The 23988-nt window shown below is 36.0% G+C and overlaps 1 protein-coding gene across 2 annotated transcripts in view; it reads left to right on the top strand.

Annotated features, from left to right (window-relative positions):
• ERCC6L2 (ERCC excision repair 6 like 2) overlaps positions 1-23988 on the top strand; it is a 163857-nt gene that overhangs the window by 1940 nt on the left and 137929 nt on the right. For both annotated transcript variants that reach the window (XM_061163672.1, XM_061163673.1), the window contains exons 2-3: positions 3380-3804; positions 22524-22643. In XM_061163672.1, the coding sequence (XP_061019655.1) occupies positions 3380-3804; positions 22524-22643 (545 nt within the window). The remainder of the gene's footprint in view (positions 1-3379; positions 3805-22523; positions 22644-23988) is intronic.

Below are 23988 nucleotides of genomic sequence, written 5' to 3'. Positions count from 1 at the left end.
GGGGAACTTAAGGAGATAACCAATAACAGATATTTCAGATTTTTCTCTGAAAATGGAATCAAGCAGGGTAAAGGAAGAGAAAGTGGCAGGGAGTGCTGTGTTAGATTGAGTGATCAGAGAAGATACCTCTGAGGAGATACCATTTGAGCAGAACCCTGAGTGAAGTGGGAGCATCAGTCACATTGGGATTTAGGGAGAGGGTTGGTGGCAGGAACAGAAATCTCAGGGACCGAAGATGGGAGTATGCTTGTCATGGTTGAAGAACAGCTAGAAGGCAAGTTTGGGATGAAATCAGGAGAAAGGGAGGAAATGAAGTTAAAGAGGACGCAGGGACCAGATCATAAGGAGCCTTACCCCCCATTCAGTCCAAAAGGAAATTGTCCTGATTTAAACGATTTGTTCTGGACTTTGAATGCTGAGAGACACTGCCCTGGATCAAACTTAAGTGAATCTCTTTAGTTCTAGAAGTTACCCAAACTCAGAAACCAAATATTAATAGATTTCTATAGATTGTTTGTGTGAAGCCCATGAGGTTTTTGCACCCGCTGTATGTACCCCCCCGACTGACATTCTTTTCTTAGATTTCCTTCCTTTTTAAACTATTTCTTTAGTCCCTCTTTCTTATAGCACTCTTAAAGCAACAATTTCACATGTGTGAACTTTTTAGTATTTGTCTCTCTCGCTAGATATCAAGGTTCTATGAGATTCGGAATGTGTTTTTGTTAATATATTCAGCACATTTATTGAGTGCCTATTGTGTGCTGGCCCTGGGGGTAAAATTTTGAGAAGATGCTATTCTCTAGTGAGAGAGGCAGATTTTTAAAAAGTAAACATGATAATTAAACCTTGTGATATGTGCTGTATAGGCAGTAAAATACTGAGGTACAGAATAGTGGGGTTCCCTACAGTATAGTGGGATACTTTAAATAAGGTGATCAGAAACAAAATCTAAGAGGCAATGACTTAACAGTGAGTGAAGACCCGTCTAGTACGCTTGAGTCAAGGGGAATATTGATAGATTTTAAGTTGGAGTTTAAGTTTCCCTACTTAGGGGAAAATGATACAGGGTCACGTAGACCATAGTGAGGAGCTTGGAGTTTATTCTTTTTGCAGTGGGTAATTATTAAAAGATTTTAAATTAAAGATTTACTAATAAATATTTTTAAGTAGTTGATATTGCAGCTTTGTGGAAAATGGATTGTAGGGGGGAGATAATGTTAGTGGAGAGAATGGGTAGAGAATGGAGTCTATAGCAGTAATTTAGGAGAAAGCCAGACATTGGCACATGACAGTTCAGTTCAGTTCAGTTGCTCAGTCGTGTCCAACTCTTTGCGACCCCATGAACCACAACATGCCAGACCTCCCTGCCCATCACCAACTCCCAGAGTCTACCCAAACCCATGGCACATTACAGTCAGGACCAAATTCATCCTGACAGTTTTTTTTTTTTTGTAGATAAAGTTTTATTGGAGCACAGCCATATCCATTTGATTATGTGTCTGTAGCTACTTTTGTGTTACAAAGGCAAGCAACAGTATAACCTGCAAAATCTAGAATAATAAGTAGCTAAAATCTGACTCTACAGAAAGTTTGCCAATAGTTATTTTGAAGAGTTGGTGGCATGGAGGAAAGTGATGCTTCTTTTTTTTTTTGAAGTAGAACCACCAGGGCATTCTGATGGATTGAATGTAGGGAGTAATATCAAAAGAGGAATAAGGACTGACTAAAGGTTTTCTACCTTGAAAAGTTGGCTAGATAGTGATTCCTTTTAATGAAATTGGGAAAGACTAGTTTCGAGCAAGATTTAATGACTATCATTTTTGACATTGTTCTTCATTTTTATACTCGGTAGTGTGGTACAGTATCTGGCGAATAACTGGTATTAAATCATATACATTGATAATAAATAACTTAATGAATTAAAGCTCTAAAAAATTACAAGGCATATGCTGGATAGGCAGACAAATCATATGAAACAAGTAACGTGTTCAGACTTACCTTAAGGCTTAATATAGGTTTTAAGGTTCAAACAGTACTATTATGAAAATAGGGCCTATTGACTTATCTCTGTATAGTGAATCAGAGAGTTATTTTCACATTAGAACATTTTTAGAAGAGTGTAATAATTCTCAAACAGTTTGAAAGCAAAATTATAATGGGAGAACAGATTTTTTTCACCGTGTTTCTGATTGTTATATAAAAACAACTTTATCAAAGTAACAATAATAGTTTTACTTTTGAGGAACAACTGATGAGGAATAGCATCATGAGCTATTCTTACTGAAGAGAATATAGACATACTAGTTATAATCATGAATGTTATAAAAGCCTAATTCAGAATCATTAGAAAGACCCTGGGAAACTACCAATGATCCTATGATCTCTGTGAGAAATATGTGAAAAAAATAATTCCTTGTATTCTTATAATTGTAGCCATACAATTCCTCTAGAATTCTTGTTATATGAAATTCCATTAGGAAAATTATTTTTACTTATTTTCCTCTATTTGGTACCTTTTAATTGTACCAATATTATACTCTGTAGAGGCTTCCCTCCCCACTCCATAGTACTGTATTTTCTGAATAGAAAGTAAAATAGCTGTATAGTTAAGCACAGAATGAATTCATCATAGAGAGAAGTCAGACTTTTCAAAGAATAATGAAATGATAGCAGAAAGAGATCTTAGAATTCATCTCATTTTTAAGAATCTCAGCTTTTCAAAACCTTGAATGGAAAAAGCTGTGACAAAGCTGGTACATGTCACTCTGCTGTTGAACTGGAGATTCCCTTGATTAGTTATATACGAATTCAAGGAACGTTTTAGAAACAGCAATATTGACAGTGAGAAGAAATAGCTTTGTTCAGAAAAAGGAGATGGGATAACTAAGAAAGCAGACAGAAGAATTACAAAAATATAGCTGTTCAGAGGATTTTAGCTTACCTATTACCAAATCCTATTCACAGTCATTCTGCCATATTATGAATGTTATACACAAAGTTCATGAGTCATCATGAATATTTAAGAGGTTCTTAATCCTGGCTGTACATCAGAATCACGTTTTGAATTCAACAATAATAACCAACCACAATAATAAAACCAAATGCCCATTACCCATATCCACATAATCAGAACAAATAGACTAAGCATGTATGGGGAGATGATGACACATAGTCAGGGTGAGAAAAACTGGAAATAAATTATATACCCTTTGTTATGATAATATACTTTAGGAAAATATCTGTAAGTATAATTTGTCTTGTTTCAGATTTTGGGAAGTGTATTTATGTGAGGAATATTTTTTTCTCATAGAAGTAGATAAATGAGGTGTTACTTTAAAAGTTAGATTTGGAAAGTTTATTTTCTCCTTTATTATTACAGATATATGGCATCCAGGAGAAAGATGTCTTGCCCCTTCTCCAGACAATGAAAAACTTTGTGAAGCAAGCATAAAATCTATCACAGTGGATGAAAATGGGAAGTCATTTGCAGTCATCTTATATTCAGATTTTCAAGAAAGGAGAGTACCTCTTAAAAGACTTCAAGAAGTAAAATCTGTTAAAGATTGTTCCAGGAATTTTATATTTGATGATGAAGATTTGGAAAAACCTTATTTCCCAGACCGAAAATTTCCATCGTCAGCTGTTCCTTTTCAACTATCTGAAAATGGAGACTCTATTCCTTATACTATCAATAGGTATTTGAGAGATTACCAAAGGGAGGGAGCCCAGTTTCTCCATGGACACTTCATCCGAGGAAGAGGCTGTATTCTTGGTGATGACATGGGACTTGGAAAAACTGTACAGGTATTTACTTACTTTGTAATTAAAATTTAATAAAGTCATACATACTATGTCACGTGTATTACATACATGAATAGATACCATCTGCAGATTTCTGTTTGTATCCCAGAACTTATTATAATTATTTTTTGTGTGTGTTTGTCTCACACAGTACTTAAGGACGGTGTTTAGTCACTTTTTTACCCTCAGTACTTATTTAGTTTTATGAAATATGTTATTTAAAGTAATGTTTTAGTATAATTTGACTTGTTTTTACCTTTGATAATGTTAATACTAAGATAATAGTTATATTTAGAGTAATTTAACTTTCTTAATGCTACGTTATGGAAGGAAAGTATTCTGACATTTGTTAAGCTACACAGCATGGTTAAATTTTCTACAGGCCTTTGGTACATATTGTTTGGAGTTTATCATAGCAGAAGTTTCTTAGTCAAGGATCTCTGGGCCACAAGGTGTTCAGTTGGTGGACTTTAGAGAGGCCTCTTGTTTCTCTAAAATGTGTGCCAGAATTAGCACATGTATATGCTTTTCTTCAGGTAGGCTTGTTAGGTATCTATTGCTGTATAACAAATTATTCCAAGACATGGCAGCTTGAAACAGTACACATTTATCATGTTACAGTTCTGTGGATCAGGAATCTGGGTACCATTTAGCTGAGTCTTCTGGCTGAGTTTCTCTTAAGGCTACAGTTATTTCAAAGTTAGACTCAGGAGGATTCGCTTCCTATCTCGTGTGATTGATGCGGGGTTCAGTTCCTTGTGCGTTGTTAGACTGGGGCCACTGTTTCTGCATGAGCTATTAGCAAAGCCCTCCCTTGGTTGCTTGCCACCTGGGCCATAGTGGGCATGAAATATGGTTGTGGATACCAAGAGGTGGGAATTTTGGGGAGCCTTGTCAGAAGCTGTATATCACAAAGGTTTGTAATTAAAAAGGATTAGAGTTCTGAATCTAGACTTTATACTAAACAATCATTCTGAATTTTCAGGAGTGTTTGTCTAGTGTGTGATTAAGTCCTTTTGTGTTTCCTTCTTTACAACTGAATTTAAGCTATTTTTTATTCGTGACACTTACATTGTTAGTGGAGTTCAGAGGCAAGTGAAAAATTAAATTCACTTTTATTTTCAAATTAACGTTTGAAAATAGCCAATAATGGCTGTGTTTAAAGTTCTGGTATAAAAAGTTAGGGTAAAATTAAGTCCCTCAGTAATCATAGTGTATTACTTTTAGCCATACTCTATTTTCCTTTAATCTCAGGTAATGCACATAGTTTGACACTTGCACATTGAAGACGTTAAATACTTGCTTGTGGAATAAATGAATTTACTTTCTCAGGAGAATAGGTTCAAAGAATAAAGAAAAGAGCCTTTGGGAAACTACCAGCTGTGACCGAGATATGCACATGACTACTAGAGGAAAATAAATAATAAAGCCCTCTGTGACTGTCTTTACATATACTTTTACTGTTTTTCCCATGCTAGAATGTTCTTTCCAACATGATTTTGACTAGTCAATGCCTGATCATCTTCAATATCAGAAACATGAGGTGCTACATCTGCTATGTGAAGATGGTATTATGCCTTCGAGCAACAGAGGAAAGATAACATTTTTCAAACTGTAAAAATTGTCTTTGAATCTTTGATTTTATATTCATTGATATTATAAAAAAAAGTCATTACTATACATGTTTGAAATATAGGTATAGGAAACCTCAACCCTGAGACAAATGGTGGGATTGCTAATAATTACAGCTTTCTTTGGTTATTATCAATACCATTTTTTGCATAATCCGATCTTTAGTTGATTCAAAAGCTATACAAAAACTTAAAACTTCTTTAGATCACAAGTCATGTTATTCCCTCAGGAATATAGTAATGAAGAAGATAATCATATTTTCTTTATTTTCATTCATGGAGAAAATGCCATAATACCCAATGTGAAAGGTTACTTAACCTCCAGAGCCACAAAGCTTTTAAAGCAGAAACAAAAATGTCCTGGCATTTTGAAGGTAAATTGATTTTCTTGTTTCAGCATGTATTAATAGTCCAGATTTTAGGAATAGAACTTTGTAAGGATAAATGGGCTAGGTTCCCTTCAAAATAACACATTATTTATTGTTGTTGTTTAAACCAAGCAGAAATCATCATACTTTGTAAAGTATGATTCCAAAATACTCTCTTACCTTTTTATCTCCCAGGAAGATGAAAAAAAAGGAATGTAGGCTTTAAAAAAGAATTATATAAGAAATAGACAATTTTTGCTATGCCTTCTGTTGGTCTGAGAGAATGTTTGTTGCCTTATTGCCCCATCTCTGATTTATGCTGTGTATCATGAGTGTGTGTGAGAAAAAAATAGACTATAAAAACGTTTGCCTGACAGAGTTCCAGAGGAATGTCTGTAAAAACAAAGCTTTTGCAGAGTGATGCATCATTTCTGAAATGCAGTTTTTGGCCTTTTTCTATTCTGTAGGTGGCTGATTAAATAGTTTTTTGTTCTTTTCATCTTTAACCATAACTTTAGAACTACTGTATTCCACATTAAAGCAGATTCTTTTTTTTTTTTTTTTTCAGATTAGTTTTGTAAACCAGCATTGTAAATATGTTGTTCACCTTCTGTGAATTAAGGTTTTGATAGACCTCTACTGTGCTAGTATGAGTGATAGGGCTAGATCTACACGAAATTATGTATTCCCTTTGCCTTCTTGGAGTTGTGACCAAATGACAAAGTTTCCCAGTTTCCCATTCCCAGTCCCAAATGACTGGTTTCCCAGTTCCCCTTTCTTCTCTTGGGCTTGTCAACAGAGATGAGGGTCAAAGTAATTAGTGCTGTTTACACTCTTGGTACATAAACTCCACCTGTGCTGTTCTTTACATTCTCCCTCTGTCTGTCTGCTCTTTGGATGTCGACATTACTGCTACATTACCTTAAAATAATGAGGTAAAAAGTTTGTCAGTGATTTTATGTTAACTCCTGCAGTTAGTGTGTATTCTCAAATAAATTCAAATTTATTTTCATTTCAAGTCACTTTTGGGGGGTGGGTGACTAATCTGTTAGGAAGGAGTGTGGATTATTTAAAAGGGATGCAAAGGTTTTTCTTTAAAATTTTTAATGTATTTAGTGAATTAAGTATGGGAATTCCCTGTGGTTAGAATTCCATGCTTTCACTGCCAAGGGCCTGGGTTCAATGTCTGGTCAGGGAACTAAGATCCCATAAGTAGCGTGGCGTGGCCAATAAATAAATTAAAGGGATGTAAAGATTTTTCTTTAAAATCACTAAGGTATTTAGTGAATTAAGTAAAGCTAATCCATAATTACAGCTTACAAATTTAATCACTTTTATGGAACTTCTTCTAAAGATGAGATTCTTCAATAAAATAGACATTTATATATCTTTGTTTCATGGAATTTGACAAGTTAGAGCTAATATTTTTTATCATGTTAGATGAGCAGATTGAATTATGAATTATCATAGTTAGAAATGTATAGTTCATTTCCAGACCACTGCAGTAAAGTGACATCATAATAAGGCAAGTCACAAGAATGTTTTGGTTTCCTAGTATACATGAAAGTTATATTTACACTATGTTATAGTCTTTTAAACATGCAATAAGTGGCACTATCTCTAAAAAAATGATGTATATACCTTAATTAAAAAATACTCTGCCACTGCTTTTGTTGTTTTTGTTCAGTTGCTAAGTCATGGCCAACTCTTTGTGACCCCCACGAACTGCAGCAGGCCAGGCTTCCTTGTCCTTCACTTTCTCCCGGAGTTTGCTCAGACTCATGTCCATTGAGTTGGTGATGCCATCCAACCATCTCATCTCTGTCACCCCCTTCTCCTCCTGTCCTGAATCTTTCCCAGCATCAGGGTCTTTCCCAGTGAATCACCTCTTTGCATCAGGTGGCCACACTGTTGGAGCTTCAGCCTCAATCCTTGCAGTGAATATTCAGGACTGATTTCCTTTAAGATTGACTGATTTGATCTCTTTGCAATCTAATGGACTCTCGAGAGTCTTCTCCAGCACCACAGTTCAAAAGCATCAATTCTTCGGTTATCAGCCTTCTTTATGGTCCAGCTCTCACATTCATACATGACTACTGGAAAAGCCATAGCTTTGACTATATAGACCTTTGTTGGCAAAGTAATGTCTCTGCTTTTTAATATGCTGTCTAAGTTTGTCACAGCTTTCCTTCCAAGGAGCAAGATCTTTTAATTTCATGGCTGAAGTCACTGTCCACAATGATTTTGGAGCCCAGGAAAAGAAAATCTGTCACTGTTTCCACTTTTTCCCCCTCTGGTTGCCATGAAGAGATGAGACCTGATACCATGATCTTTGTTTTCTGGATGTTGAGTTTAAGCCAGCTTTTTCATTCTCTTTCATCCTCATCAAGAGGCTCTTTAGTTCTTCTTCACTTTCTGTCTTTAGAGTGGTATCATCTGTATATATGACGTTGATATTTCTCCTAGCAATAGTGATTCCAGCTTGTGATTCATCCAGCCCAGCATCCATTTAATATTTTAAATCCTTTGCTGTCATTTCAACAATCTTCACAGTACCTTCCCCCAAATTAGATTCCATCTCAAGAAACCCCCTTTCTTTACATAAGTAATACGAAGCACCTCCTCATCCTTTGTGGTTTTCTCATGATATTGTAGCAATTCAGTCACATCATCAGGCTCTAACTCTGGCTCTCTCTGTATTTCCACCACATCTGTAGTTACTTCCTCCAGTGAAGTCTTGAACCATACAAGAGTTATCCATGGGGATTGTAATCAACTTCTAAATTCCCATTAATGCTGATATTTTGACCTCTTTCCATGAATCATGAATGTTCTTAATGGCATTCAGAATAATAAGACCTTCCCAGAAGGTTTTCAGTTTACTTTGCCCAGGTCCATCAGAGCACTCACTGTCTATGACAGCTATAGACTTATGTCGTGTATTTCTTAAATAATAAGACTTGAAAATTGAAATGACTTCTGATCTATGGGCTGGAGAATGGATTTTGTGTTAGCAGATTATAAAAGCAACACTGATTTTATTGTACATCTCCACTAGAACTCATGGATTAACCAGTACATTGTTGATGAGCAGTAATATTTTGAAAGGAAACTTTTTTTCTGAGTGGTAGGTCTCAACAGTGGGCTTAAAATACTTGGTCAGCTATGTTGTGAACAGATGTGCTGTCATCCAGGCTTTGTTATTTTGTCAGTAGAGCACAGGGAGAATAGATTTGGGCTTCCCAGGTGGCACTAGTGGTAAAAAAAAAAAACCACCTACCAATGCAGGAAACTTAAGAAACACAGGTTTAATCCCTGGGTTGGGAAGATCCCCTGGAGGATGACATGGCAACCCACTCCAGTATTCTTCCCTGGAGAATTCCATGGACAGAGGAGCTTGGCAGGCTACAGTCCATAGGGTTGCAAAGAGTCAGAGATGACTGAGGTGACTTAGCACACATGCACACAGAATAGATTTATCATCATTCTTAAGGACCCCAGAGTTTTCAGAATTTAAATGAGAATTGGCTTCAACTTTAAGTTACCAGCTGCATTAGCCCCTAAGAGAGTCAGCCTTTCCTTTGAAGTTTTGAAGCCTGGCACTGGCTTCTCCTCTCTAGCTATGAAAGTCTTAGATGGCATCTTCTTCTAATATAAAGCTATTTTGCCTACACTGAAAATCTGTTGTTTAATGTAGCCACCATCATTAATTAGTTAGCTAGATCTAGGTATTTTGCTGTAGTTTGTGCATTAGCACTTGCTGCTTCACCTTGCAGTTTTATGTTATAGAGATGGGTTCTTTCCTTAAATCTCATGAAACTGCTACTTCAGACTCCTAACTCTGAAGCCTCCTCCCTTCTCTCAGCCTTCATAAAATTGAAGAGAGCCTTGCTCTAGATTAGGCTTTGGCTTTAAGGGAGTATTGTGGCTTATTTGATCTTCCATTCAGGTCACTCAAACTTTCTTCTGAATATCAGCTGTAAGGCTATTTCATTTTCTTGTCATCCATATGTTCACTGGAGTAGCACTTTTCATTTCCTTCAAGAACTTTTCCTTTGCATTCACAACTTTGCTCTTTGGTGGGTTTCTTGTTGTTGGCCTCTCTTGGCTTTTGACATGCATTCCTCACTGAGCTTAATCATTTTTGGATTTTGATTTAAAGTGAGAGATGAGTGACTCTTCCTGTCACTTGAACCCTTAGAGATAATTATAAGGTATTACCAGACTTAATTTCAATATTGTTGTGTCTTGGAAATGACCAGGAAAAAACTGTTAACAGCTTGGCTGAGAAGTTCTGATTCATCTGCTGTCTTCACCAGATATTGCACCTTCAGATTTCCATTTATTTTAGACTTTACAAAATTTTCTTAATCGGAAAAAAAAAAAAAATTCAGTTCTCTGTAAGACTATAAAAGACAGTTGTAATAGTTCTTTGCTTCAAAAGGTAAAAAATTTTGGGAAGATGAATTAAGAAGTTGCCTGAAAAATGGCAGAAAGTAGTGGAACAAAATGGTGAATTCATTTTTCAACAAAGTTCTTGGTGAAAATGAAAAAATATGTCTTTTATTTTTACTTAAAAACTGAAGGAACTTTTGGACAACGTAATATATATATATAACAGAAACACACTCTGAGACATGGAAAACAAACTTATAGTAACCAAAGGGAAATGAGAACAAGGAGGGACAAATTAGCAATATGGGATTAACAGATACAAACTACTGCATATAAAATGGGCTTCTCAGGTGGGATCGGTGGTAAAGAACCTGCCTGACAACGTAGGAGACGTAAGAGATGGGGTTGGATCCCTGGGTCGGGAACATCCTCTGGAGGACGGCATGGCAACCCATTCGAGCATTCTTGCCTAGAGAATCTCATGGACAGAGGAGCCTGGCAGACTACAGTCCGCAGGGTTACAAAGAGTCAGACATGACTGAAGTGACTTGGCATGCACGCACATATACATGCGTAAATAAAGCAACAAGGATTTACTGTTTAGCACAGAGAAGTCAAGAAATACCTGGAGTAACAGGCAAATTCAGCCTTGGAGTACAGAATGAAGCAGGGCAAAGGCTAACAGAGTTTTGCCAAGAGAACGCACTGGTCATAGCAAACACCCTCTTCCAATGACACAAGAAGAGACTCTACACATGGATATCACCAGATGGTCAATACCGAAATCAGATTGATTATATTCTTTGCAGCCAAAGATGGAGAAGCTCTATACAGTCAGCAAAAACAAGACCGGGAGCTGACTGTGGCTCAGATCATGAATGCCTTATTGCCAAATTCAGACTTAAATTGAAGAACGTAGGGAAAACCACTAGACCATTCAGATATAACCTAAATCAAATCGTTTACGATTATACAGTGGAAGTGATAAATAGATTCAAGGGATTAGATCTGATAGACAGAGTGCCTAGAGAACTATGGATGGAGATTCGTGACATTGTACTGGAGGCAGAGATTAAGACCACCTCCAAGAAAAAGAAATGCAAAAAGGCAAAATGGCTGTCTGAGGAGGCCTTACAAATAGCTGTGAAAAGAAGAGAAATGAAAGGCAAAGGAGAAAAGGAAAGATACACTCATTGGATTGCAGAGTTCCAAAGAATAGCCCGGAGAGATAAAGCCTTCCTCAGCGATTAGTGCAAAGAAATAGAAGAAAACAATAGAATGGGAAAGACTAGAGATCTCTTCAAGAAAATTGGAGATACCAAGGGAACTTTTCATGCAAAGATGGGCACAATAAAGGGCAGAAGTGGTATGGACCTCACAGAAGCAGAAGATATTAAGAAGAGGTGGCAAGAATACACAGAAGAACTATACGAAAGATCTTCATGTCCCAAGTAATCATGATGGTGTGATCACTCACCTAGAGCCAGACATCCTGGAACGTGAAGTCCAGTGGGCCTTAGGAAACATCACTATGAACAAAGCTAGTGGAGGTGATGGAATTCCAGTTGAGCTATTTCAAATCCTAAAAGATGGTGCTTTGAAAGTGCTACACTCAATATGCCAGCAAATTTGGAAAACTCAGCAGTGGCCACAGGACTGGAAAAGGTCAGTTTTCATTCCAGTCCCAAAGAAAGGCAGTGCCAAAGAATGCTCAGACTACTGCACAATTGCACTCATCTCACACACTAGGAAAGTAATGCTCAAAATTCTCCAAGCCAAGCTTCAAGAGCATGTGAACTGTGAACTTCCAGATGTTCAAGATGGATTTGGAAAAGGCAGAGGGACCAAAGATCAAATTGCCAACATCCATTGGATCATTGAAAAAGCAAGAGATTCCAGAAAAACATCTGTCTCTGCTTTATTGACTATGCCAATGCCTTTGACTGTGTAAATCACAACAAACTATGGGAAATTCTTTAAGAGATGGGAATAGCAGACCACCTGACCTGTCTCCTGAGAAATCTGTATGCAAGTCAAGAAGCCACAGTTAGAACTGGACATGGAACAACAGACTGGTCCAAATCGGAAAAGGAATACGTCAAGGCTGTTTGGTGTCACCCTGCTTATTTAACTTACATGCAGAGTACATCATGAGAAATGTTGGACTGGATGAAGCACAAGCTGGAATCAAGATTGCCAGGCTCCTCTGTCCATGGGATTCTCTAGGCAAGAATAATCGAATGGGTTGCCATGCCCTCCTCCAGAGGATCTTCCAGATCCAGGGATCGAACTCCCACCTCTTATGTCTCCTACATTGACAGGCAGGTTCTTTACCACCAGTGCCACCTGAGAAACCCATTTTATATGCAGTAGTTTGTATCTGTTAATCCCATATTTCTAATTTGTCCCTCCTTGTTCTCATTCCCCTTTGGTTACTGTAAGTTTGTTTTCCATATCTCAGAGTGTGTTTCTATTATGATAGGTTGTCCAAAAGTTCCTTCAGTTTTTAAGTTAAAAAAAGTTGGCTTAAAACTCAGCATTCAGAAACCTAAAATCATGGCATTTGCTACCATCACTTCATGGCAAATAGATGGGGCAACAGTGGAAACAGTGACAGACTTTATTTTTTGGAGCTCCATAGTTACTGCAGATGGTGATTGCAGCCGTGAAATTAAAAGACGCTTCCTCCTTGGAAGGAAAGTTAGAACCAATCTAGACAGCATATTAAAAAGCAGAGACATTACTTTGCCAACAAAGGTCCACCTAGTCAAAACTATGGTTTTTCCAGTAGTCATGTATGGATGTGAGAGTTGGTCTATAAAGAGAGTTGAGCGCCGAAGAATTGATGCTTTTGAACTGTGAGGTTGAAGAAGACTCTTGAGAGTCCCTTGGACTACAAGGAGATCCAACCAGTCCATCCTAAAGGAAATCAGTCCTGAATTTTCTTTGGAAGGACTGATGCTAAAGCTGAAAGTTCAATACTTTGGCCAGCGGATGTGAAGAACTGATTCATTTGAAAAGACCCTGATGCTGGGAAAGATTGAAGGCAGGAGGAGAAGGGGACAACAGAGGATGAGATGGTTGGATAGCATCACGGACTTATTGGACATGAGTTTGAGTAAACTCCGGGAGTTGGTGATGGCCAGGTAAGCCTGGTATGCTGCAATCCATGGGGTCGCAAAGAGTCGGACACGACTGAGTGATTGAACTGAACTGTACTGAACAGGGAATCACCGCTGATAGTGACTGCAGTCATAAAATTGAAAGATGCTTGCTTCTTGGAAGGAAAGCTGTGACAAACCTGGATAGCTAAGCAGGAACGTCAGTTGGCTGGCAAAGGTGACTATAGGCAAAGCTATGGTTTTTCCAGTAGTCATGTATGGATGTGAGAGTTGGATCATGAAGAAGACTGAGCACCAGAGAACTGATGCCTTTGAATCATGGTGCTGGAAGAGACTCTTGAGAGTCACTTGGACAGCAAGGAGATCCAACCAGTCAATCCTAAAGGAAGTAAACCCTGAGTGTTCATTGGAAGGAGATGCTGAAGCTCCAGTACTTTGGCCATCTGATGCAAGGAGCTGACTCACTGGAAAATACCCTGATGCTGGGACAGATTGAGGGCCAAAGGAGATAAGGGCGGTAGAGGATTAGATGGTTAGTTAGTGTCACTGACTCAATGGACATGGATTTGAGCAAACGCCAGAAGATAGTGAAGATCAGGAAATCTGATATATTGCAGTCCATGGGGTCGCAAGGGTTGGACATGACTGAGTGACTGAACAACAACAGGGAATTATATTTGAAATCTTATAATAAATTATAAGGGAATATAATCTGAGAAAAATAACTAAATCACTGTGCTGAACACCTGAAACCAAAAATATTGTAAATCAACTATACTTCAATTAAAAAAAATTGTCCAGGGCTTAAAATGTCCAGTCATTTGTGAAACATCCTTTATGCCTTCTTTAATCTCAGTTATTCCTATCACATCAGTCATTTTTCTTCCTTCAGTCTCTTGCTGAATTCTTCAGTATCTGTATTTTTTGTTTTTTTTCCTCAACCATGCTTCAGGTCTTCTCCTCTACCCGCCCCCCGTCACTCCTCCATGCCAACTCAGATGGATTTTGAACTGTTAGAGGATAGAAATAAGCCTTTTATCTAAACTTTTGCAGTAGCCAGCATACTACCTGGGATGACGATATATATTTTATTGAGTGCATTAATTAATTTTAAGTTGAATTGAGTAGTTGCATATTTCTGTGATTTTATCTTGTATTTAATGATCCCCTAACCTATGTGCTGGGCTTCCCAGGTGGCGATGGTGGTGGAGAACCTACCCACCGGTGCAGGAAATCCAGGAGACTTGAGTCCGATCCCTGGGTTGAGAGGATCACCTGAAGGAGGGCCTGACAACCCACTCCAGTGTTATTCTTGCCTGGAGAATCCTGGACAGAAGAGCCTGGTGGGCTACAGTCCATAGAGTTGTGAAAAGTCATACAGGTCTGAAGTGACTTAGCATGCACGCACACACACAACCGAAGTGCCTTGTTCTATGATAGACATTTTCCATTAAGCATACATGTTAATTAGGCATTATTCACTCATTTTATTGATGAAAAAGTAGAAACTTACGGAGACATCAGAGAAATTGCCCAGGGTCACGTAGGTAGTATAACACTGGTTGGTCAGACTTCAAAGTCTTTGTTATAACTCCTGCAATACACTGCCTTATATAATTTGGGTTCAGAATGCAGATTTTTAAAAAATATTTTAGAACTCAGCATAGGTTTTGACCATTTATGTGTGTGTGTGTTTGTGTGTGTGTGTGTGTGTGCATGCTCAGTCATGTCTGACTGTTTGTGACCCCTATGAACTTTAGCCAGCCAGACTCCTCTGTCCTTGGGATTTTCCAGGCAAGAATACTGGAGTGAGTTGCCATTTCCTCCTCCAGGGAATCGTCCCAACCTAGGAATTGAACCCATAACTCCTGTGTCTCCTGTATTTCAGGTGGATTCTTTACCACTGAGCCATCAGGGACGACCCATCATTATTTTATAATGTTTTAGATGACATATTTTGTTGAAAATACACTTAGTTTATTGTAAGATGCAAGACTGTATACAAGGTATAAAGGATCCTTACCTCAGTGGAATGATTCTGACAAAAAATAGTTCTTGTTTATTGAGTCATTCTTCTGTACTAGCTTGATATTTTACATATTTTTTCCTCTTTTTTTTTTTTTACAAGAACTGAAATAATAGTGATTATACCATACATACATAAATGCATACTCTAAAAATGTAATTATAATATTTTGACGTGAAAGTCACATAACAAACTATTGTAAATTATGCAGTTAAGTGGCATTTAGTGCATTCACAGTGCTGTGCAACCCCCATCTCTGGTTTCACAACGTTTTCATCTTCACAGAACAATACCCCATACATATTAAGTAATCACTTTTATTTTCCCCTTCCCACCATCCCTTGGCAACCACTAACTGATCTTCTGCATTCATGGATTTGCCTTTTATGAATATTTCATATAAAGGAAATCATGTAGTGGTGACCTTTTGTATTTGGTGCATTCACTTGTAATGTTCTCCAAGCTCATCCAAGTTATAGCAGTACTTCCTCCTTTTTATGGCTGAATAACATTCAGTTGCATGTAAATAACAGTAATTCTGTTTATCCATTTATCCTTTGATGGTTGGGTTGTTTCCACCTTTTGACTATTATGATGCTATTATATGCACTTGTGTATAAGTTTCTGTGTGGACATATACTTCCATTTCATTTATACACACACACACACATCATTTATACACACACACACATCATTTATACACACACACACACACACACACACACACGTGTGGACATATACTTCCATTTCATTTATACACACACACACACACATCATTTATACACACACACACACATCATTTATACACACACACACACACACACACACACACACACACACACCCACCCCCAGGAGTGGAATTACTGGATCAATGGTAATTCTATGTTTTATTTTTTGTGGAACTGTTTTAACGATTTACTATAATGACTGCACCATATTACATTTCTAGTAGCAATGTATGAGGTTTATTTTTCTCCAGTCCTTGTCAACGTTGTTATTTTCTGTTTTCTTCATCATAGCCATCCTGTTGCATATGAAGTGGTACCTCACTGGGGTTTTGATTTGCATTTCTGAAATGATCAATGATGTTGAACAACTTTGTATGTACTTTTTTTGACTTTTGTATATATTCTTTGAGAATTGTGTATTCATGTTGCCATAGATTGAATGTTTCTGTCTCCCCAAAATTCATGTGTTGAAACTCTAATTCCCAACCTGATGGTATTTGGAGATGGGGCCTTTGGAAGGTAGTTAGGTCATGACTCTGAAACTCTCATGATGGGGTTAGTGGCTTTGTAAGAAGAGATACTAGGGAGTTTGTCCACTCACTCTGCTTTCTGTCTTCTGAGAATATAAGATGACTGCCATCTGCAAAACAGGAAGTGGGCTCTCACCAGACATCAGGTCTGCCAGCACCTTGATTTTGAAATTCGTAGCCTCCAGAATTGAAAGTTTGTTGTTGAAGCTATCCAATCTCTGATAATTTGTTATAGCACTCCAGAGTGACTAAGATACAAGTCCTTTGCCCATTTTTTAGTTGAATTGGCTGTCCGTATATGTATGAGTCTTGTTTCTAGTCTTTTTCTTCTGTATCATTGTTCAATTTTGCTGTACTTATATTCAGTTTTGTGTTAAGCACTTTCTTGCTATCTCCTATTTTTATCCCTTTGCATTTCCATGTAAAGTTTTGATCAGCTTGTCAAGTTCCATGAACAGATCTGTCTGGATTTGGTTAGGATTGTGGGGTTCAGTTACCCTGATTTGTACAAGAGTTTGGGGGGAATGATCATAAAGTGATAGCTCCCTTATTTAGGTCTTTAATTTCTCTCAGCATTGTTTCATAGTTTTGTGTGTGAGCCTTACACGTATTTTGTTAAATGTAGTCTTATATTTTTGATGCTATTGTAAGTGAATTTTTTTCCATTTAACTTCAGATTTTTTGATTGGTAGTATGTAAAATCAAATTTATTTTTGTATGTTCTGTATGTTGCTAAATTCTTCACTTATTAGTTCTAGTAGTTATTTTGTAGATGTTTTAGGATTTTTCTGTGTAAACAATTATGGCATCCACAAATAGAGGTTTGGTTCTTCTACTTTTATGCCCTTTTCTTTCTTTCTTTTGCCTTATTTCACTATCTAAGTGTGATCTCAGTACATTTTGGACAGCAGTGGTGGAGCTCCTGGGATGGCTCAGTGGTAAAGAATCTGCCTGCAGTGCAGGAGATGCAGGAGACAGGGGTTCAGCCCCTGGGTCAGGAAGATCTCCTGGAGGAGGGCATAGCAATCCTCTCCTAAAGTATTCTTGCCTGAAGAATCTCATGGACTGAGGACCCTGGTGGGTTATAGTCCATAGGGTTGCAAAGAGTGGGACCTGACTAAAGTGAAGGAGCGTGCGCGTGCACGCACCTCCCCCCCCACCCCACACACACAACACAGTGGGAGTAACATCTTTATCTCATTCCTACTTTTAGGGAGGAAGCATTTAATATTTTAGCAGTAAGTATATTAGCTGTAGGATTTTCTTAGTATCTTTTATTAGATTTAGGAAGTTTCTGTCTAGTCCTTATTTCTGAGATTTTTAAAAACAATGTGTAGTGAATTTTATCAAATTTTTTTTGATATCTGTTGAGATAACCATATTTTTCCCCATTTATTAAGTTAATAAATTATTATATGAACTAATATGATTTATGTTAGTTGGTTTTAAAATGTTAAACCAATTTCATATTCCTGTGATAAACCCAGTTTGATCATGAGATTTTTTTTTTAAATTGCTGGATTCAGTTGCTTAATATTTGAATAATTTTTGCATTTATGTTTATAATGGATATTGGTCTATACTTTTCTTTTCTTGCAATGTGTTTGTCTGGTTTTGGTATCTGGATTGCACAGGATTCAAAACAAAGTAGGAAGTGTTTCCCCTCTCTTTTCTAAAAACATTGTGTATTTAAGTTATTTTATACTTAAATATTTTATGAAATTTACTAGTGAAATCTTAGACCTGGAGTTTTCTTTAAGATTTTTTTTTGGATACTGAATTGAGTTACTTTAAAGCATTTTATTTATTTATTTATGTCTGCTCTCGGTCTTCATTGCTTCCTTAGACTTTCTCTAGTTGCAGAGAGTGGGGGCTATTTTCTAGTTTCAGTGCATGGCCTTCTTGTTGCAGTGGCTTCTCTTGTTGTCGAGCACAGTTTCTAGGGTGTATAGGCTTCAGTATTTACAGCACATGGGCTCAGGAGTGGTGGATCACAGGCTAAGTAGTTGTGATGCACAGGCTTAGTTGCCCCATAGCATGTGGGATCTTCCCAGACTAGGGATCGAACCAACTTCCCCTGCATCGCAAGATGGATTCTTAACCACTGAACCACTAGGGAAGCTCTGAGTTCAGTTTCTTTAATAGATATGTGACCATTCAGATTTTCTGTTTCTTGCTGTGTCAGTTTTGGTAAATTGTATTTTTCAAAGAATTTACCCATGTTATCAAATTGATTGGCATAAAATACTTCTCCATATTCCTTTTTTATTCTTTTAGTACTTGTGGGACATGAGTGATATCTCTCTGCATCTTAATGAGGACCTTTTGTATTCTATTTTATTCTTACTTAGCATAACTTGAGGCATATTGATTTTGTTGATCTTTTCAAAGAGTCAACTTTTAACTTTGTTAATTTTCTCTGTTGTTTGGTACTTCATTGATTTCTGCAATTATTTTGCAGTCGTCTCTGCAGTTGGATGTACTATTGTATATAAATACCAATTAGCAGATCAAAATAAATGATAATATTCAGATTTTCTATGTTTTTAATATTAATAGGTGAATGCGTGCATGCTCAGTCACTTCAGTTGTATCTGACTTTTCATGAATGTATGGCCTGTAGCCTGCCAGGCTCCTCTGTCCACGGGATTATTCAGGCAAGAATACTGGAGTGGGTTGCCGTGCCCTCCTCCAGGAGATCTTCCCAGCCCAGGGATGAAACCTGAACCCATGTTTCGTGTGGCTCCTGCATTGCAGATGGATTCTTTACAGCTGAGCCACCAGAGAAGCCTTAATGGATGAGGGTGGGAGGTTCAAATCTCCTGCTGTGATTGTGGGTTTGTCTCTTTCCTCATTTAATTTTGTCAATTTTGTCTTTATGTATTTTGAAGTTCTGTTATTAGGTCATAATCATTATGATCACTTTGTCTTCCTGACCTACTTATCATCATTAAATGTTTTTATATTTCTGGTAATACTATTCGAAAACTACTTTATCTGATACTTTGATAAGTACTTCAGTATTCTTATGCTTAATGTTTGAATGGTTTGTCTTTTCCTAAGCCTTTATTTCAAGCTATCTGTGTCTTTATATTTAAAATATGTCTCATAGATAAATCTTTTATCTATTCTGGCAATCTCTGATATTTAATTGGACCATTTAGTTCATTTACATTTGGTATAATTTCTGTTATGTTTCAATTTGGGTATATTGTTTTGTTATTTGTTTTCTGTTTGAACAGACTGCTTTCTCTTTTAATTGTTCTTCTTTCCTGCCTTATTTTGGGTTGACAGGGTATTTTTTAAAATTCCATTTTAATTCTCCTACTGATTGTTAACTGTACTTCTTTGCATTATTTTTTGATGTTTGCTCTGGTAATAAAGATACACAGTTCTGATGTTTCATAATGTGCTTAAAGCTAATAATGTATGGCTTCATGTAAAATATAAGTATCTTGTAATGAAATAGGTTGTCCTATTTTTATTTATTTTTATTTTAAGGAAACTAAGAGGAAAGCTAAGTGTAATACCTAAGATACTACTTAATACCTATGTAATATCTAAATTTTGAAGGTTAAACCAGCATTACATATTCAGAATCAACCCAAGATGGTTTTGGCATATATTTCTTTTTGACATTTCTGTGTTCCATTTACTAATATTTAAGAGGTTTGCTCCTATGTGAGTGTGAGAAATTGGCCTGTAAATTTATGAAACAGTATTTTTGCTAGAATTTATCAAGATTATGTTGTATTCATAAAATGAGTTGAGAACATTTTTCCCTTTCTCTAAAATATGGAGGAGTTTGTTTAAGATTGTCATTATATCTCTCTGAAGCATTGGTAGACTTTATCCCTGGTTATGTGATCCTTAGTTTTCTCTGTGGAAGGTTTGTAATTATGTATTTAGATTTCTTTAATAGTCATTTGAGTATGTAAAATTTCTGTTTCTTGTTTCATTGTTGGTAAGTTCTGGTTTTCCATTTCACCTAAAATTTCACAGGTATTGACATAACATTGTTTGTTGTGTACTATACATATTTTTGTGTGTGTGTCTGTTCTCTTAGTTTCTCTTTTTCCTTTTATCAATTTTCTAGGGAGTTATCACTTTAAAAAATCTTTTCATAATATGATCATTTGACTTTGTCAGTCCTTTTTGTTTTATGCTTTTTCATGTTTTATAATTCTATCTTTGTGTATTTAAGTTTTCTTAAAATTTAAATAAAATTTTAATTAAAATAAATTCTGTTATTTTTATACAATTTTCAGATCTATGGTTAGGTATTTTATTAACAGCTCCTCTTATGTCCTAATGTGTATCCATATGCATTTAAGTTCATAAGGCATGGATTTAAGTGTATTTCATAAGTTTAATATGTGATTATTACACACTGTTATTCATCTTAAATATTTTCTAATCTCCATTGTGAATTCTGGTTTAAAATTCCTTACTTTCCAAATATTTGGGGATTTTCTGTTTATATTTTTTAATTTCTTATACTGTGACCAAAGAATATATTCTGTATGATTTTTGTCTATTGGACGGATTAAGATTTGTTCTATGACTTTCCATGTCAATTTTGGTAACTATTTTATATGTACTTTAAGTATAAAGTATGCTTTGCTATATTTTACCATCATCTGTCAAATGTATATTAGGTCAAGTTTGTTTATCATTTTACTAATACATTCTATATCTTTACTGATTATTTTCTCTTATTAAGTTATTTCAGAATCTACCACTGTGCTTATGAATTTGTTTACTTATTTTGTTTCAGTAGATTTTTTTCTTTAATAATTTACACTTCTTATAACTTGCAAATGAAATAATTTTTGTCAATATCATGTCCCTCTGTAATTTAGTAATGCTTTTTGCCTCAGTCTTATCTGATATTAATATAAGTATATTAACTTTCTTTGGTTTTTGTTTGCATGGTCTTTTTTCATTTTATCACTTACAATTTTCTCTATGTCTTAGGTTTTTTGTGTGTAAAGCACACATGTTTTATGTTTTTGAAAATCTTTTGTCTTTTAATTAAACTATTTAGTCTACTTCCATGTAATTCACTTTCTACTATATTTAGATTGATTTAATTTAAGATTTTTATTTGATATTGGAGTACAGTTGATTTACAGTGTGTTTCAGGTGTACAGAAAAGTGGTTCAATTATACATATACACATATCCATCTAAATATATTTAGATTTAAACCTACTGTTTTACTATATGCTTTTTTTTTTTTTTTTACTATATGCTTTTTATTTATTGCCTGTCATCTATTCATTTTCCTCCTGTGTTTGTATAGATCGTTCATATTATTCTATTATTCTTCCCACAATAAGTAGTTATACACTGTTGTATTTTTCTCTAGTGATTACCTTAGATATTGTAATATGCATCCTTGAGTTACCTATATTTATTGGATACAAAAAAATAGACAAACTTATTAACCCAAACTTATTAACCCATATATTATTCCCTTAAGGAGTTTATTTTCTACCAGGAAAAAGGAATGTACATAGTTTATTGTAATAGCCAATAATGAAGAGATAGATTCCATGAATAGAAATACATAATAAAATAATATCTCAGCTAATGAGACTGAGAAAGAATTCGTAGAGTGCACAACATTCTAAGTCAACTGTACTTCAATAAAATATATCTATTTAAAAAATTATCATGGAAGAGATGGCAATTTGAGGATTTTTGTTTTCTGCATTCAGTGGTAACTTTTATATCATATATTTGTTTGTTAATGCAAATAAAGAAAACCGATACTAGTGGTTCATATTATTTTTCTTCCAAGCAAATCTATTTGTACACACTCATATTCTCACTAATTGAGTAGCTATTCATGTAAGTCATAAAATTTTGTTCATCACAATACACAGTGATTAAAACTGTTGGATTTTTTCCTCCCTAGGTTATTTCATTTTTAGCTGCAGTTTTGGGTAAAAAGGGAACTCATGAAGATATTGAAAATAACATGCCAGAGTTTTTACTGAGAAATATGAAAAAGGATCCACCTTCTACAGCAAAAAAGGTAAGATATCTAGAAATGTAAACTTCATGAAGCTGGTATTGCAAAGGTGTATGGAAACTTTGAAACATTACACATTATAGTATAAATTTAAAACAAGAATTTATAGACACTAAATGTTTGTTTTATAAACCTAATTTCTGAAGGATTATCTGTTTCATCCTTAAATTAGATTTGATTTACTCTCAAAATAGTAAAATATAATTTATTTGAATTTTGGGGAGGCTTTCAATCTTTTGCTTGTCAAAATTTTCAGTTAATTTGATTCATTTGTTAAATTTCCATGAATGTGTATGTAAAGTTAATTGAAGTCCATTGTATTGTTTTTTATTTATTTGAGAATGAAAAACAGACAGTTGTAGATATTTCTAACAAAGGTATGTCCTGATGAAGTTGCTTAGCAAAATAACCACCTCCTGAAAATATGAAACAAATACTCCCTGAACAAGGACCATTGAAGTTGGAGTCAGAAAAGCTGAGATCTGGGCTTGTCCGTCCGTGACCATGTGACTGTTAATGCTATTCATAACCATTCTTAAGCTTTCTCCTTTGTAAATATACATTTATGAATATCTTATGCATAATTCTTATAAAAAATGAGAGGTGGTTTTTTTTTTTTTTGCAATTCTCTAGCAGGAATTTTTTTTTTTTTCATTTATTTTTATTAGTTGGAGGCCAACCATTTCACAACATTGCAGTGGGTTTTGTCATACATTGACATGAATCAGCCATGGAGTTACATGTATTCCCCATCCCGATCCCCCCTCCCACCTCCCTCTCCACCCGATTCCTCTGGGTCTTCCCAGTGCACCAGGCCCGAGCACTTGTCTCATGCATCCCACCTGGGCTGGTGATCTGTTTCACTATAGATAATGTTCATGTTGTTCTCTCTAAACATCCCACCCTCACCTTCTCCCACAGAGTCCAAAAGTCTGTTCTGTACATCTGTGTCTCTTTTTCTGTTTTGCATATAGGGTTATCATTACCATCTTTCTAAATTCCATATATATGTGTTAGTATACTGTAATGTTCTTTATCTTTCTGGCTTACTTCACTCTGTATAAGGGGCTCCAGTTTCATCCATCTCATTAGAACTGATTCAAATGAATTCTTTTTAATGGCTGAGTAATATTCCATGGTGTATATGTACCACCGCTTCCTTATCCATTCATCTGCTGATGGGCATCTAGGTTGCTTCCATGTCCTGGCTATTATAAACAGTGCTGCGATGAACATTGGGGTGCATGTGTCTCTTTCAGATCTGGTTTCCTCAGTGTGTATGCCCAGGAGTGGGATTGCTGGGTCATATGGCAGTTCTATTTCCAGTTTTTTAAGAAATCTCCACACT

Source organism: Dama dama, chromosome 16 (genome assembly GCF_033118175.1).
Source record: "Dama dama isolate Ldn47 chromosome 16, ASM3311817v1, whole genome shotgun sequence".
Taxonomy (NCBI): domain Eukaryota; kingdom Metazoa; phylum Chordata; class Mammalia; order Artiodactyla; family Cervidae; genus Dama; species Dama dama.
This window is presented reverse-complemented; position numbering and strand designations above follow the sequence as displayed.